At 34.7% G+C, this 16,794-nt stretch overlaps 1 protein-coding gene across 1 annotated transcript; it reads left to right on the forward strand.

The window, feature by feature from the left end:
- Positions 1-3,273: 3,273 nt before the first annotated feature.
- Positions 3,274-15,707, forward strand: map3k7cl (map3k7 C-terminal like). The gene is made up of 5 exons (XM_087806802.1): positions 3,274-3,415; positions 5,150-5,255; positions 10,353-10,402; positions 11,845-11,960; positions 15,522-15,707. Exons 2-5 carry the CDS (start codon positions 5,180-5,182, stop codon positions 15,700-15,702), a joined length of 423 nt encoding a protein of 140 aa, XP_087662928.1. The 5' UTR covers positions 3,274-3,415; positions 5,150-5,179; the 3' UTR covers positions 15,703-15,707.
- The last annotated feature ends 1,087 nt before the right edge of the window (positions 15,708-16,794 follow it).

Here is a 16,794-nt window from a genome sequence, read left to right on the forward strand (position 1 = left end):
ATTTTTGTAAAACTTTAAATTTGAATTTATAGAATTTTGTAATACTATACTCATCTTTTTAAATGCATTTTTTTTTTACAGTATATAACTCAAATCTCATAATAAATGCATTTTGTTGAACTTAAATAATTAAGTATTAAAGTATTTGCTTACAATTTTAATGAGATTAAAGTTAATAATTAAATCTCATAATAAATGTTTTGAACTTGTAAATGCTCTTTGTATAACTTTAATCCCAAAGTAAAAAAAAATGTACGACTTTATCTCTTAAGAAATGTTTTTTTTACAACTTTATAGGTGTAATAAAATAAAAATAGAATTCTTAGCGTAACCCTAGTACTTGCTCTTTAAAAAAAGTCTTATTAAAGTATTTTGAACAAACCTGATCTTGTAATAAAAATGCATTATTCCACAACTTTAACCTCAAAATAAATACATTTGTACGACTATGATATCGTAAATACATTTTTGTACGACTTGAATTGCGTAATTAAGTATTTTTGTAAACTTGTAAAATAGAATTTTGTACTACTATTCTCATCTTTTTAAATGCATATTCTACAGTATATGACTTCAATCTTATTATAAACTATTTTTTTGTACAACTTGAATTGAGGTATTTTTGTAAAACTTTAAACTTGTGATATAGAATTTTATACTACTATACTCATCTTTTCAAATGCATATTTTACAGTATATGACTCAAGTCTCATAATCAACTATTTTTTGTACGACTTGAATTGAAGTATTTTTGTAAAACTTTAAACTTGTGATATAGAATTTTATACTACTATACTCATGTTTTCAAATGCATATTCTACAGTATATGACTCAAATCTCATACCAAATGCATTTTTGTAGGCCTTAAATCTCATAATTTAATATTTTGTACGACTAATCTCGAAATTAGGTATTTTCATACGACTTTAATTTATAATAAAGTATTTTGTACCTTTATTTGTATCTTTTCAAATGCATATTCTGCAGTATATGACTCAAATCTCATACCCAATGCATTTTTGTAGGCTTTAAATCTCATAATTTAATATTTTGTACGAATTTAATCTCGAAATTAGGTATTTTCATACGACTTTAATTTATAATAAAGTATTTTGTACCTTTATTTGTCTCTTTTCAAATGCATATTTTGCAGTATATGACTCAAATCTCATTATAAATGCATTTTTGTAGGCCTTAAATCTCATAATTAAATATTTTGTAAGATTTTTATCTCGAAGTTAAGTATTTTCGTACACATTTAATTTATAATAAAGTATTTTCTACCTTCATTTGTATCTTTTCAAATGCATATTTTACAGTATATGACTCAAATCTCATTATAGAAGCATTTTTGTAGGACTGAAATCTCCTAGTAGTAAGTATTTGGACTAAAACTAAAAAAGTATTATCGTACGACTTTAATTTATAATAAAGTACTTTGGAGGAATTAGATCTATTAGTTTATGTTTATAGTCTAAAAACATGTTGAATATTGAATATTGAATATTTTATACTACTATACTCACGTTTTCAAATGCATATTCTACAGTATATGACTCAAGTCTCATAATCAACTATTTTTTGTACGGCTTGAATTGAAGTATTTTTGTAAAACTTTAAACTTGTGATATAGAATTTTGTACTACTATACTCATGTTTTCAAATGCATATTCTACAGTATATGACTCAAATCTCATACCAAATGCATTTTTGTAGGCCTTAAATCTCATAATTTAATATTTTGTACGAATTTAATCTCGAAATTAAGTATTTTCATACGACTTTAATTTATAATAAAGTATTTTGTACCTTTATTTGTATCTTTTCAAATGCATATTCTACAGTATATGACTCAAGTCTCATAATCAACTATTTTTTGTACGGCTTGAATTGAAGTATTTTTGTAAAACTTTGAACTTGTGATATAGAATTTTATACTACTATACTCATGTTTTCAAATGCATATTCTACAGTATATGACTCAAATCTCATACCAAATGCATTTTTGTAGGCCTTAAATCTCATAATTTAATATTTTGTACGAATTGAATCTCGAAATTAAGTATTTTCATACGACTTTAATTTATAATAAAGTATTTTGTACCTTTATTTGTATCTTTTCAAATGCATATTTTACAGTATATGACTCAAATCTCATTATAGATGCATTTTTGTAGGACTTAAATCTCCTAGTAGTAAGTATTTGGACTAAAACTAAAAAAGTATTATCGTACGACTTTAATTTATAATAAAGTACTTTGGAGGAATTAGATCTATTAATATCTATCAGTTTATGTTTATAGTCTAAAAACATGTTGAATATTGGATATTGAATATTTTATACTACTATACTCATCTTTTCAAATGCATATTCTACAGTATATGACTTAAATCGTATTATAAACTAATTTTTGTACGACTTGAATTGAAGTATTTTTGTAAAACTTTAAACTTGTGATATAGAATTTTATACTACTATACTCATGTTTTCAAATGCATATTCTACAGTATATGACTCAAATCTCATACCAAATGCATTTTTGTAGGCCTTAAATCTCATAATTTAATATTTTGTACGAATTGAATCTCGAAATTAGGTATTTTCATACGACTTTAATTTATATTAAAGTATTTTGTACCTTTGTATCTTTTCAAATGCATATTTTACAGTATATGACTCAAATCTCATTATAAATGCATTTTTGTAGGACTTAAATCTCCTAGTAGTAAGTATTTGGACTAAAACTAAAAAAGTATTATCGTACGACTTTAATTTATAATAAAGTACTTTGGAGGAATTAGATCTATTAATATCTATTAGTTTATGTTTATAGTCTAACAACATGTTGAATTGAGATATGTACATAAGGTAAATGGAATAATTGTGGACTCTTTGTGTTTGTTTTGTGTTGTGTTTGTCCCGCTCTGAACCATCCAAACAGCTCCAGGAATAGAGCCGACAGCAGGGATGCTCTATGTTTCTTTTATAGCTCAACAACTGCCTCACTGCCCAGCTATTGCGTCCTCCTCCTCCTCCTCGCCGCCATGACCGTGTCACTCAAATTGGCGCTTGAGCTACGGGCATTTTTGCGGGCTAAAGTCATGTCATCCGAGACATTTAATTGGGCCCCGGGTTCGCCCTCCGAGGGGACGGCGGTGGCCGCATTCCGTTCAGCGCCGCCTGCGCCCTTTTGTGTTGCCCCCCCGACCGGCGTGGCTGTGGATGACAAGCATGTGCGTCCGTCAGAGAAGCTGCTGCACGAATACAGGATCATAACCCGAGACGGACAGGAGCGACTTTCTTGATCTTTTTTTTAAGATTTTTCTTTCACCCCGGACTGATTTGACCGCCATTTTATTTTGTTTGCATCGATAGCTGTCAGATCGTCGTCAGCTGCTGACGCCGCCAGTGCAGGTAAATGAACACGTGTGACGATAATAACACATGTTTTTTAATACTTGCCTTTACAAGATCAACATCTTAACCCATTTTAATTCATTAATTTTATTAATACATTTATAATCAAAATATTAGCATTAAAAGCATTAGCTTCCATGCTAACTATGTAACGCAACAGTAGTGACGATAAGGGTGTGTATTGGAAAATAATCTGGTGATTCGATACGTATCAAGATGCAGGAGCAACAATACGATATATCGTGATACTGTAGTAACAAGTATATATTTGTAGTATTGTCCAGTACTTGACCCTGGTGTTGTAGTATTTACAGACCACATGACTCTTGACGAAGTCGTAACTGCTTTCATTTTTTTTCAAACCAAAATATGTCCAAACATCAGCTTTAAAAGCTGCTTGAGTCACTGTATCCTCTCGTCCTCAGTCACCATGAAAAGGACTAGGGTAAAAAAATAAAACATGATTTTCAAAATGATTTATTTATTTTTAATCGCTACATTGTATCGATATTTTCTAACACAACTAAGATACAGGGGCAACGATACTATATATAGTGATACTGTAGTAACAAGTATATATTTGTAGTATTGTCGAGTACTTGACTCTGGTGTTGTAGTATTTACAGACCACACGACTCGTGACGAAGTCGTAACTTCTTTCATTTGTTTTCAAACCAAATTTGTCCAAACATCAGCTTTAAAAGCTGCTGGAGTCACTGTATCCTCTCGTCCTCAGTCACCATGAAAAGGACTAGGGTAAAAAAATAAAACATGATTTTCAAAATGATTTATTTATTTTTAATCGCTACATTGTATCGATATTTTCTAACACAACTAAGATACAGGGGCAACGATACTATATATAGTGATACTGTAGTAACAAGTATATATTTGTAGTATTTTACGAGTACTTGACTCTGGTGTTGCAGTATTTACAGACCACATGACTCGTGACGAAGTTGTAACTGCTTTCATTTGTTTTCAAACCAAAATATGTCCAAACATCAGCTTTAAAAGCTGCTGGAGTCACTGTATCCTCTCGTCCTCAGTCATCGCCTTTTGATTCTTCCAAGATTCCAAGATTTGATTCTTCGTTTAGCTGTGAAGGACTTTACGACCTTTGCCATCTAGCAATTGCAACACAGAAATGAAAATTATTGTAAATAAAAATATGAATAATGTTATTTTATACACATTTAATTGAAATATAAACACAAAAAAACGCTGATAACGTGATTTGGAAGCAGAAAAAAAGATTATTTCAAAATATATATAGAGGGCTGTTGATCAATACGGTATCATGAAGAAAACATGCAATATTTAATATATACATTAATATTAAATGCTTTTTTCTTAAACAGTTATACAAATCATGTGACACATTTTCTATTAAAGAATTGTAAATAATAAAACAATAATGTTTGTTGTAGCTTTTGTTTGAATCCCCGAATGTATACATTAAATAAACCGGAAAAAAACAAAACAATTGACGTTTCTTATCTTGCGGTTCCTCAGTGAAACCTATTATACAAGTCATGGAACTTTACAAGTTGTAGTTGTTATCAGATAAATAAACTACTGATATATATAGAATCAGACGCTCACTTTATTGACGATTTCAACTATTTTCTTGAGCTTTTCTGTGTGATAAATATATTTTAAAGTTTGTAATCCTGCACACAAGGACAAAGTATTTTGTTTCTAGTGAAACGTTCCTCTTTACTCCACCAGCTCCGCCCGACCCTCGGCTGAAGGGGTTAAATGATCACCTCGACCAGACGAGTGTCCCCCGATAAACCCGAAGTGAGAATCGCCTTCAGCCTCGAGGAGACTTCAGGTAGAAAATGTTGCTTTTCAAACTCTGGTGTTAATCTGCTCAGATTTGTGCGTCACAAAATGCATCTTAACCCTTTTTATTTAATTCATTTTATTAATACATTTATGATCAAAACAAGTATATATGTGTAGTATTGTCGAGTACTTGACTCTGCTGTTGTAGAATATACAGACCACATGACTAGCGGGAGGCGAGGTGTATCCTCTTGTCCTCAGTCATCGCAAGGATTTTACATTTTTTATTAAGCTTTGAAGGATTTTACGACTGAAGTTTAATTGCAACACAGAAATTAACTTTACCTTAAATAAAAACACAAATAATGTTATTTTATACAAACTTTATTGAAATATAAACACAAAAAAACTATGATAACATAAAACAAACAACAAAAAAAATATCATATGCAGATATGCCTTTTGTTTTTTTCCTTTATACAAAACATGTGATACGTTTTATATTAAATAATTGTAAATAATGAAACAATAATGTTTGTCGTAGCTATGCCAGAATGTATACATAAAAAAAACGAAAGTAAAATAACAATTGATGTTTCTTAGCTTGTAGTTTTCTTTTGCAAGACAAGTAACATTAATCTTTTCTGGATAATTTTTGCTGCTTTTACACCAAAAAATACAAAAACACATTAAATTCATGTTGTATGTTGAAGGTCCAGTGGTGGGAGATGCGGTTCCTCAATTCTATCACTTGTACTTATGCTTTTACTATTAATTGTACTACTTGTACTTCTACTTGTACTAATAATTCTACTTATACTTTTACTATTAATTCTACCACCTGTACTTCTACTTTTAATACTAGTTATACTTATAGTTTTACTATTAATTCTAGTACTCACTGTCTACTAATTCTACTACTGCTTCTACTTAGACTTATACTACTACTTGTACTTTTACTTTTACTAATAATTCTACTTCTAATTTTACTATTAATTCTACTACTCACTATCTACTTATTCTACTTCTGCTTCTACTTAGACTTATACTACTACTTGTACTTTTACTTTTACTACTAATTTTACTACTTGTACTTGCTCTTTTACCTATAATTCTACTTCTAATTTTACTATTAATTCTACTACTGCTTATACTTACACTTGTACTACTAATTTTACTTCTACTTTTTACTATTAATTCTACCTTTTCCAATCATTTCGTCTTTGAATACTACTATTAAGTACTTTGATCTGTAAGCATTTCAGTTTACAGATTCAGCAGATTCAGTTCAGTCGAGTTAATAATCGAAATCTAAAGAGTATTTTTCTGTCCTTTCATCTCAGTGTATAACTGTGTCATTACACACTTTTCTACCCCCCCGACCCCCTCAACCCCCCCTGCTGGTGATGACATTCTCCGCGACGCTGTGGCTATATTTACGATATCCAGAGCTTAGACTCGCATCTTGATGATGATCATTTTCTTTTTTTAAAACCGCCGTAATGTTTACGAACGCCCAAGAAGACTCCCAACGCTCGCTGCATTTTCACTATGTGTGGGAAACACGTGTGTCATTCTCCCGGACCACCCGAACCCCAACAACACCACCCCCCCCCCCCCCCAAGATCTCACACCCCATCACTTAAACCGCAGTCATGTCTCCAAACGCTGCCGTCGAGACAGGTGTCGTCTCTATTCCTGTACGAGCTCGGCATATTAAAAATATAAAAAAGCGATCCCTGCAACTTCTCCAATGGAAAAAAAAACCTACAAACGGGGTCTTCTTAAACTGCATTGTCCCCCGGCCTGCCGGGACACACCTTGACACCAGGTGCTGTCCGTCACCGGGAGCAGCTGCAGCTTTTTGCAACAGCAGCGTCAAGTTTCCTCTCTAATACTGACGGTGTCTTGGCGCCCGACGAACAGTGGCCTCTATATTTATAAGCAGTTAACGCGTCCAGTCCATCCCTGATCCCCTTGTCTTTCTCTCAGGAAGTCAGATCAAGCGGGGCCCCGGGGTCCCATATTAGAAGCTGCAGATCGCTTTATTTCGGCTTCATCTTCCCCGCTGTGTCTCTGTGTGTATAGTTAGGCTGTAAATCCCGAGTCCACCTGAGGACCAGAAGCCGATGCCGGCGAGTCAGACGCGTGGGATCATCATCTCCAGACAGAGATAAAGCTGCGGCGTTATCACTGGGTTTATTCACGAGTAGTCGACGGGGGAGGAGATATACACACTCCGATATATATCGCAAGTCTTTAGTCACGATACTGCACCGATATTTGGCGGCACTGTTTCCATTTATTTTTGTTTTCAAGTCCTACTTACCGTATTTTCCGGACTATAAGTGGCTCCGGAGTACAAGTCGCTCCAGCCATAAAATGCATAATAAAGAAGGAAAAAACATATATAAGTCGCACTGGAGTACAAGTCGCATTTTTGGGGGAAATGTATTTGATAAAATCCAACACCAAGAACAGACATGTCATCTTGAAAGACAATTTAAAATAAAAATAGAGGCGACAACAGGCTGAATAATTGTATGTTACGTTACACGACACAACTGAGAACCTGGTATGTTAACATAACATATTAAGAGTTATTCAGAGAACTATAGCATAAATAACATGCTAAGAAGTTTACCAAACCATCCGTGTAACTCCAAATAACTCAAATCACATGAAATCTTCATCCTCGGTGTCGCTTTTAAACAACTCCGCTAACTCCGGAGACGCGGCGCTTCCTCTTCTACGTGGAAATGATCAACACAGGCCTAGAGCGCCCTCTTGCGGTTTAGTGTGAAAATAACATGTGAAATGATATACCGGTAATAATGTGTTAATAATTTCACACAGAAGTCGCTCCAGAGTATAAGTCGCACCCCCGGACAAACTATGAAAAATACTGCGACTTATAGTCCATAAAATACGGTAGTATTTATCATAGTTCGTCTATGGTTTCAATAACGTGTGAACAAGATTGAAAAGAAATCCAGTCATTATGTCTTCCGCGGTGATGACTAGGGATGAGAGGATACAGTGAGTCCAGCAGCTTTTAAATCTGATGTTTTGACATATTTTGGTTTGAAAACAAATGAAAGCAGTTACGACTTTGTCAAGAGTCATGTGGTCTTGATTCTGCAACACCAGAGTCAAGTACTGGACAATACTAAAAATATATACTTGTTCCTATAGTATTGCAATATATCGTATCATTTACCACTGTATCATGATACTGTATCCCCAGAATTCTAGATAATCTACATCCATATTTGCAACACCTTCATGAGACAGAAACTCTCTGGGGAAAAAATTTAGGTCCAGGTTAAGAAACTTTAAATGCTAGAAATTAAAATATTCTAGCGATGACTGAGGACAAGAGGATACAGTGGACTCCAGCAGCCTTTAAAGCTCCTCAGTCATCGGCAGGGTCTCGTGGGATCTTTGTGAATGTAACAAGTTAAGAGCGTGTCTAGGAATTTGTATTGGGAAGAATATGACACGATATGTATTACAATACAGGGAAGACGATACGATATATGGTGATAGTGTAGTAACAAGTATATATGTGTAGTATTGTCCAGTACTTGACTCGTGTTGTAGTATTTACAGACCACATGACTCTTGACGAAGTCGTAACTGCTTTCATTGGTTTTCAAACCGAAATATGTCCAAACATCAGCTTTAAAAGCTGATGGACTCACTGTATCCTCTCGTCCTCAGTCATCGCTGGGAACATAATGACTACCATCTAGTGCTCAGAAGTTCAATTGCAACAAAAAAACGCTGTTAATATTTTCAAGTGAATTGTAAATAAAAAGTATATAATTCATTAATGTTATACATACATTATTGAAACGTAAACCATAATATAAATACGATTAAAAAAAAAAAAAAGCTAAAAATTAAGTGCCATTTAATATCAATAAAGTATTGTGATCGAAAAGTATCTGGATATTTAAGTGTTGATATTTTCTTACACCTCTATTCATAACTAGACAGTGAACAACAACAACAACAAACACCTTTTATAAAGTTGCAACATCACAGGATTCTCCTCTAGGAACTACCAGACGATCCATCCCTGTCTAGCTGGGAGTGAGTTTGTCTTCCTGGTAATATAGTCGTCCACTCCGTCCTCCCGCCTGTCCGTCAACATGACAGCTATATGTGCTGCTGACTGACAGGACGTGACTCAGAGGGTTGTGTTTACGACATTCTTCGCTCTGAAGCCGAATGTTTACTGTGTCGTGTCGATGTCGTGACTTTTATTGACGTTGTTTATCCACGACATGTTTAGTTTACTTTTCATTAGAAACAAACTTGGTTCGCATGAGACTGAGCTGATTTATTTTGGGCCTTTTGATCATATTTTATTTTCATCAAAGTTCTTTTATGGTTTATATTTCAATAAATTGTGTTCAATAAAAGAATTTAAAAAATAAATACAATTAACATATAAATATTTAGAGGGTTTGTTCATTTTTCTATTTCAATTAAACTTCCGACCACTAGATGTCAGCAGTCATTGCAATCTCAGCAGCTAAAGGAACAATGAAATCCTGTGAGATCGTGGTGATAACTGAGGATGAGAGGATACAGTGACTCCAGCAGCTTTTAAAGCTGATGTTTGTTCATATTTTGGTTTGAAAACAAATGAAAGCAGTTACGACTTCGTCAAGAGTCATGTGGTCTGTAAATACTACAACACCAGAGTCAAGTACTGGACAATACTACACATATATACTTGTTACTACACTATCACAACACCAGAGTCAAGTACTGGACAATACAACAAATATATACTTGTTACTACACTATCACAACACCAGAGTCAAGTACTGGACAATACTACACATATATACTTGTTACTACTCTATCACAACACCAGAGTCAAGTACTCGACAATACAACACATATATACTTGTTACTACAGTATCACAACACCAGAGTCAAGTACTCGAAAATACTACACATATATCCTTGTTACTACACTATCACAACACCAGAGTCAAGTACTGGACAATACTACACATATATCCTTATTCCTATAGTATTGCAATTTATATTTAGTTCTATTAATTCAACAGACAGTGGTTCTGAAAATGAACCAAGTGCATAATTTGTTTCTCCTCGTTCACAGACGCTCAAGATGTAGAACGGAACTTCCCGGACCTCGAGCAGCGATTACAGGTACTTGTGCGACTGAAAGAGTGTCGTAGTGAATATCCTGCACTTTAGAAGAAGGTAGAAACTCTTCAGCCTTCAAGTGGAAGTGAAGAGAGTGAAGAGAGTGAAGAGTAGAGTGTAGAGCACGAGTGCGTCCACTCCTCACTCGCTCCTCACTCGCTCCTCGCTCTGCTATTTGTGTTGTCATTGAATTATCCTTCATCGTCTGCCAACGTTTCCTCGCCTCAGGTTTCAAATGAGTCTGATGAGTGATGAGTTTCTACTCGCTGCTCTTAACTGACCCGTGCTTTCATTTTATCCTGCTGTGACGTCCGTGATCTCTTTCTCTGAAGCACTGGCATCTTTATATCAACGTCGAATTGAATCCACTTTGATTTTTAACGAACCGGCGACTACAGTGAGTTTTAGAACCTGAGTTATGATATGAAAATATTAGAATTAAACTGTTTCAACTGATGCCACTGTGACCTTCTAGTACATTTATATACTCACACCTAGAAACTTCATTTGTCTGCTTACTACTACTACTACTACTACTTTTTCTATTTCTTCTACTTTTACTACTTCTACTATAACTACTTCTTCTTCTAATTCTACTACTTCTTATATTTCTTCTACTGGTACTACTTCTACTACTACTACTATTACTCATACAACTTCTACTTTGACTACTACTATACCTTCTTCTTCTATTTCTTCTACTTGTACGACTTCTACTACTAATACTACTACCACTCATACTAACTCTACTTTTACTCCTTCTACTATGTGTTCTACTTCTTATACTCCTTCTACTTGTACTTCTTCTTCTACTACTACATTTTCTACTTCTACTACTACTACCACTTCTACTTCTACTAATACTTATTTATATTACTTTAATTAATATATACACAATAAAATTTGAGCTAGTTTTGTATAAAACCTTGAACTATTATGATAAGGTAAGAAACTACTTCTACTACTACATCTACTTCTTCTACTACTTCTACTACTACATATATTACTATTATTACATCTGCTTCTACTTCTACTACTCCTGCTACTTCTACTACTTTTTCTACTTTTTCTACTCCTTCTACTTGTACTTCTTCTACTACTACTTCTACTTAATTCTACTTCCACACAAATATCCAGTAACATCTTCTTTATATTACTTTAATTAATATTAAAAGGTACATTTGAGCTTGTTTTTAATTAATACTTGAACTATTAGCTGAGCAGAAAGTTTACAAAAAAGATGAAAAAATCCAGTTAATATATTTAAAAAATAGTAACAACCAAAACAAGAGTCAATAAAGACAATAACAACAACAATAAACAATTGTAAAAGTGCAACAACTATGGAGCAACTAATTAAAGCAGTAAATCTCTTCATAAGTAAAGCTGATCAAACCTTCATTCAAGTAAATAAAACATGTGTAACATCTAAAGTGTCTCTTCAGCCCGTGCCCCCCTGCAGGTCTCTGAGGGAGAGCGTGCACGTGTACAAGGAACACTGCAGGATGGCCAGAGAGTTCCATCAGGTCAAGCATGAGATCTCTCTGCTCGAGGACAGAAGGTGAGACACAAATGTTCATGACGAATTAGAAGTAAATATTATGAATTTGTTTCGAGGAGAAAGAGAAAAGTTCTCTTCTCTTTAGGATCGATGGGTGTTAATGACCACTAGAGGGAGACATTTAGAAACATATTTGTACGTTTTTTTCTCTCCTGAGAATATTCTGTATTTAAGTTTGAAGGTTTTGTGATTTTGTGTATTTATTCACTCGTTTTAAAACTGTGTTTATCATTCAAAAACACAATTAAAGTTATTCAAATGTAGAGAAATAACAATAACAAACTGAAACAAACATTAGAAAGTTTATGTAAACTTTGTTTGGACTTTATTGAACTTCAACTTATCCTCCTTAAGACACACACAAACATACACACACACACAGGCATGCACACAAACATTCACACACACCTATACATACACATACACACACATGTACACACATGCACACACACACGCACACACATGCACATGCACACACACACACACACACCACACACACACACGCACACACATACACACACATACACACACATACACATACACACACGCACACACATACACACACACGCACACACATGCAAATGCACACACACAGACATACACACACATGCATACACATGCATGCACACATACACACATATTGCGACACATGTATGGACACACACAGACACATACTGGCTCATGTACTCACACATGCAAACACACCTATGCTCTCACACACATGTACATGCACGCACACACACACACATTGAGACACAAAATGACAAACCAACAATCACACAGAGACACAAACCCACCTAAAAATACTTCCATGTGCACAGACACACACACACACGCACACACACACACACACACACACACACACACACACACACACACACACACACACACACACACACACACACACACACACACACACACACACACACACACACACACACACACAAACACAAATACACCTTCCAAAAACAAACATACACAGAAACAGACACACGCAGAGACTTAAGCTGGTCCACATGCACACGCACACATAAACCCACACCAACAATCAAACACACACTCACATGCACCAATGCACACACAGAGACACAAACACACAGAGACAAACGCACACACACTTCCACGTGCACCGACACACACACACAGTGACACAAACGCACACACACAGAGACAAACACACACACACACATATAGTGTCCCCTGTGTCCTCTGCAGCTGTGGGTTGTCTTAGCAGTGGGATTTTCAAGGCTTTAACTGCTGCCCCCCCAAACCTTTGCACACACACTCTCACACACACACACACACACACACACACTAGAGCCCTCTAAATCCCACTCCGCCCACATCATCTTCAGAGCTTCGTAGGATTTGGTTCTTGTCTTGTAAATACAGAAGCTTCAGGAGGTGAAGACGTCACTGTCGACATCTTTAAAAACAACAACCTTCTCTCACAAGAGACTCATTATTTTTATATAAAGATAATTATTTCCTACAACGGGTTTGAGAAGATGTTGTTATTAGTATCATTAACTAAACACAAGCTTGATAAGAATTGAACGATTTTGTTCAGCTGACTCACAGTGTCAACACTTCCTTGTGTGTTCACTTGTGTGTCAGCGTGAGAATCTGTCGCACAACTTTACAGTTACCGGGATATAACCCCGGATCTACGAGTGGTTGCAAGGGATCCGATGGATTAAATTAATTCCAGATTAAATCATTTGTCTTTTGATATTGAAATACTGTAGGTATTTATTTTACCATTTATTATTGTTTCATTAGAAACTAATCAATAGATTATTCTGATTACTTTACAGATTAATTAATAATCCTCATTAAATCCTATTTTAATTAAGACATTTCTATTCAGTAGAACTTTTTTATCTTATATATCTTGTCTAAAAAAAGCAAGTAGTTTTTATGTTTAATAACATGTTTTATTGTTTTAATCAATAGTTTTATTTAAAATGTTTGAAGACTTTTGAGATCAATTGATTTCAAAGATGTGACAAAGAAACATTATTTTTATTAATTTATTTATTTTAATCCCAAATTTTTATTTTTTTTAACCACTTTTCTTGTGACTAATGACTTGTAGCACTTTATAAAGACCTGATGTTTTATTTTTGTTTTTTCTTATTAGTTATGAAAAAAATTAACTTTGACTAATCTCTTTTTTTAGTTTAGGTGATAAAAAAAAGATTTAGTTTAATTTATTATAGATCATAAAGAATGTATATCTTTACATTTCGTGTTTAAAAAAATGTTTTTATTGAGAACAGCTGTGTAAGATGTAATGACCACTGCCATCTTGTGGCCACACATTTAATTGCAACAAAATAAACGAAAAAAGTATGTGAATATTTGCATGTTAATCATAAATATATATAAAAAAAACATTAATTATTAAAAAATGACTGTATTCTCTCGTCTTCAGTCATTACTGGGATCTTGTGGGAACAATTGTTAATTTAGCTGTAGAGGACGTATTGAGTGCTGCCATCTTTTGGCTGGAGGTTTAATTGCACCACAAAATTGCATGTAAATGGTAAAATAGAAAAAACTTCAAAGTTGAAAAAAAAATGAAATTCATACCATAGAAAATTATATAAAAAATATATGTTTTAAAAGCCAAAAAATAATAAATAAATCATTGATATATTATTTTCTCAGTATTAAAAGCTGCTGGTGTCCACTGTATCCTCTTGTCCTCAGTCATCTTGTGTGACTTCATTGTTCATTTTGCTGCAGAAGACGTAATGACTGCTGCCATCCAGTGGACGGAGATTTAATTGCAACACAAAAATGAAAAAAAACATCGTGAATATTTGCATGTAAATTGTAAAATAAAAAAATTATCAAATTATTTTATATTTTATATCTTTGATAAAAATAGTGATCATTAAGTTTAATAAGGGATGAAGTAACAGTTTTATCATCGTTAAACCTGCTAATGTTGAATTCAGGTCTTGTTGGTAACAAGTCTTTGTAGAGGTTGTAATGACCACTGCCATCTAGTGGCCACAAGTTTAATTGCAACAAAATAAATGAACAAATGATGTGAATATTTGCATGTTAATCATAAATATATATATATATATATATATATATAAACTTGATTTGATTTGATTTGATCAGAATAATATGAGGTGGCAGTAAACACTTAATTGAAATTGAAACCATCAAAAAAAAATGATAAAAAATTACTGTATCCTCTCGTCCTCAGTCATTGCTGGGATCTTGTGGGACTTCATTTAGCTGCAGAGGACTAAACAAGTGCTGCCATCTAGTGGCCGGAAATTTGATCGCAACACAGAAATTGCATGTTAATCATAAAATGGAAAAAGCTTCAAATGACTTTAATTATTTTATACACACTTTATTGTTTTTTGTTGATAAATCATGATTTTAAAATAGGTTTTGTTGTAGACTTTGATAAAAATAATGATTATAATGTTTAACACGTGATGAAGTAACAGTTTAATCGTCGTTAAACCTGCCGACGTTACTTTCAAGACGTGTTCTTGTGAAGATAAATGAAGTTAAACTCCGTGTCCGCAGGCGTCAGCTGCTGTCGGAGCGGCTGGAGGACGAGAAGGTGACCCTGGAGATCGCCCGCCTGGAGGAGGAGTTCCAGCACCTGACGGAGGAGAACCGAACCCTGGTCACGGTGCACAACGAGCGCGCCCAGCAGCTGGAGAGACTCTGCCTCACCGGTCAACTGAGGCGCGACTCCTCGTGACCTCCGACCCCTCACCCTCGACCCTCCCGACACACACACCTGCAGCGAAGGCCAAGGAAGCCGCTCGCGCTCCGTCGACACGACTGCAGGTGTTTTCTTTCTTTTTTCCACGTCTGGGTTTTTTCGAGACGAAGATACGACGTCGTCGACTTCAAGTCGAAACTGTCGCGGCTTTTTTCCCCGGAGAAGTTGACGAGTCGGCGGCAAAAAGTTCGTATCGGAACAACAACGATGTGTTGTCGAGACTCTGGCGACACGTATCGCGATACAGGGGACAACGATACCATATATAGTGATGCTGTAGTAACAAGTATATATGTGTAGTATTGTCGAGTACTTGACTCTGGTGTTGCAGAATTTACAGACAACGTGACTCTTGTAGTCGACTGTATCCTCTCGTCCTCAGTCGTCTGCGGGATCTCGCGGGATTTAATCGTTCCTTTGGCTCCCGGGGACGCTGTGACTGCTGCCGTCTAGTGGCCGGAAGTTTAACTGCAACACAAAAATGAACAAACGTCATTATATATATGCATGTTAATTTTAAATTTAAATATAATATGTATTTCATTTTATACACACTTAATTGAAATTCAACCATAAAAAAAATATAAAAAAATGTAATATGATTTGAAAGGCAAAAAAAATGTATTGTGAAGGAAAATATCCAGATATTTAATAGTATTAATAAGTCTCAGCTTTAAAAGCTGCCGGAGTCGCCTGTATCCTCTCGTCCTCAGTCATAACCGTGATCTCACAGGACTGCAATGTAGCTTAACCCTTGTGTTATCTCAGGGTCAGAGTGACCCACTCACCTTGACCCAGAGACAATACACAAGGGGATACCTCAAACACATTTGTTTTCGGGCCTTCGGGTCACCTTGACCCCGAGATAACACAAGGGTTAAGCTGTGGAGGACGTAATGACCACTGCCATCTAGTGGCCACAAGTAATGATGTGAATATTTGCATGTTAATCATAAATAATTAAAAAAAATACATTTATTTTATTTGATCAGAATAATATGTGCTGACAGTAAACACTTTATTAAAATAAAAAAAACTGATAAAAATAATTAAATATGATTTGAAAAA

The sequence above is a fragment of the Callionymus lyra genome, chromosome 14 (genome assembly GCF_982586985.1).
Source record: "Callionymus lyra chromosome 14, fCalLyr1.hap1.1, whole genome shotgun sequence".
Lineage (NCBI taxonomy): Eukaryota > Metazoa > Chordata > Actinopteri > Syngnathiformes > Callionymidae > Callionymus > Callionymus lyra.

Excerpts from the sequence above, each read along its gene's own strand:
- map3k7cl (XM_087806802.1), top strand. The coding sequence starts at position 5,180 with ATGATCACCTCGACCAGACGAGTGTCCCCCGATAAACCCGAAGTGAGA. Across the intron at positions 5,256-10,352 it reads CAGCCTCGAGGAGACTTCAG|ACGCTCAAGATGTAGAACGG; the intron begins GTAGAAAATGTT and ends CCTCGTTCACAG. Across the intron at positions 11,961-15,521 it reads TCTCTGCTCGAGGACAGAAG|GCGTCAGCTGCTGTCGGAGC; the intron begins GTGAGACACAAA and ends CCGTGTCCGCAG.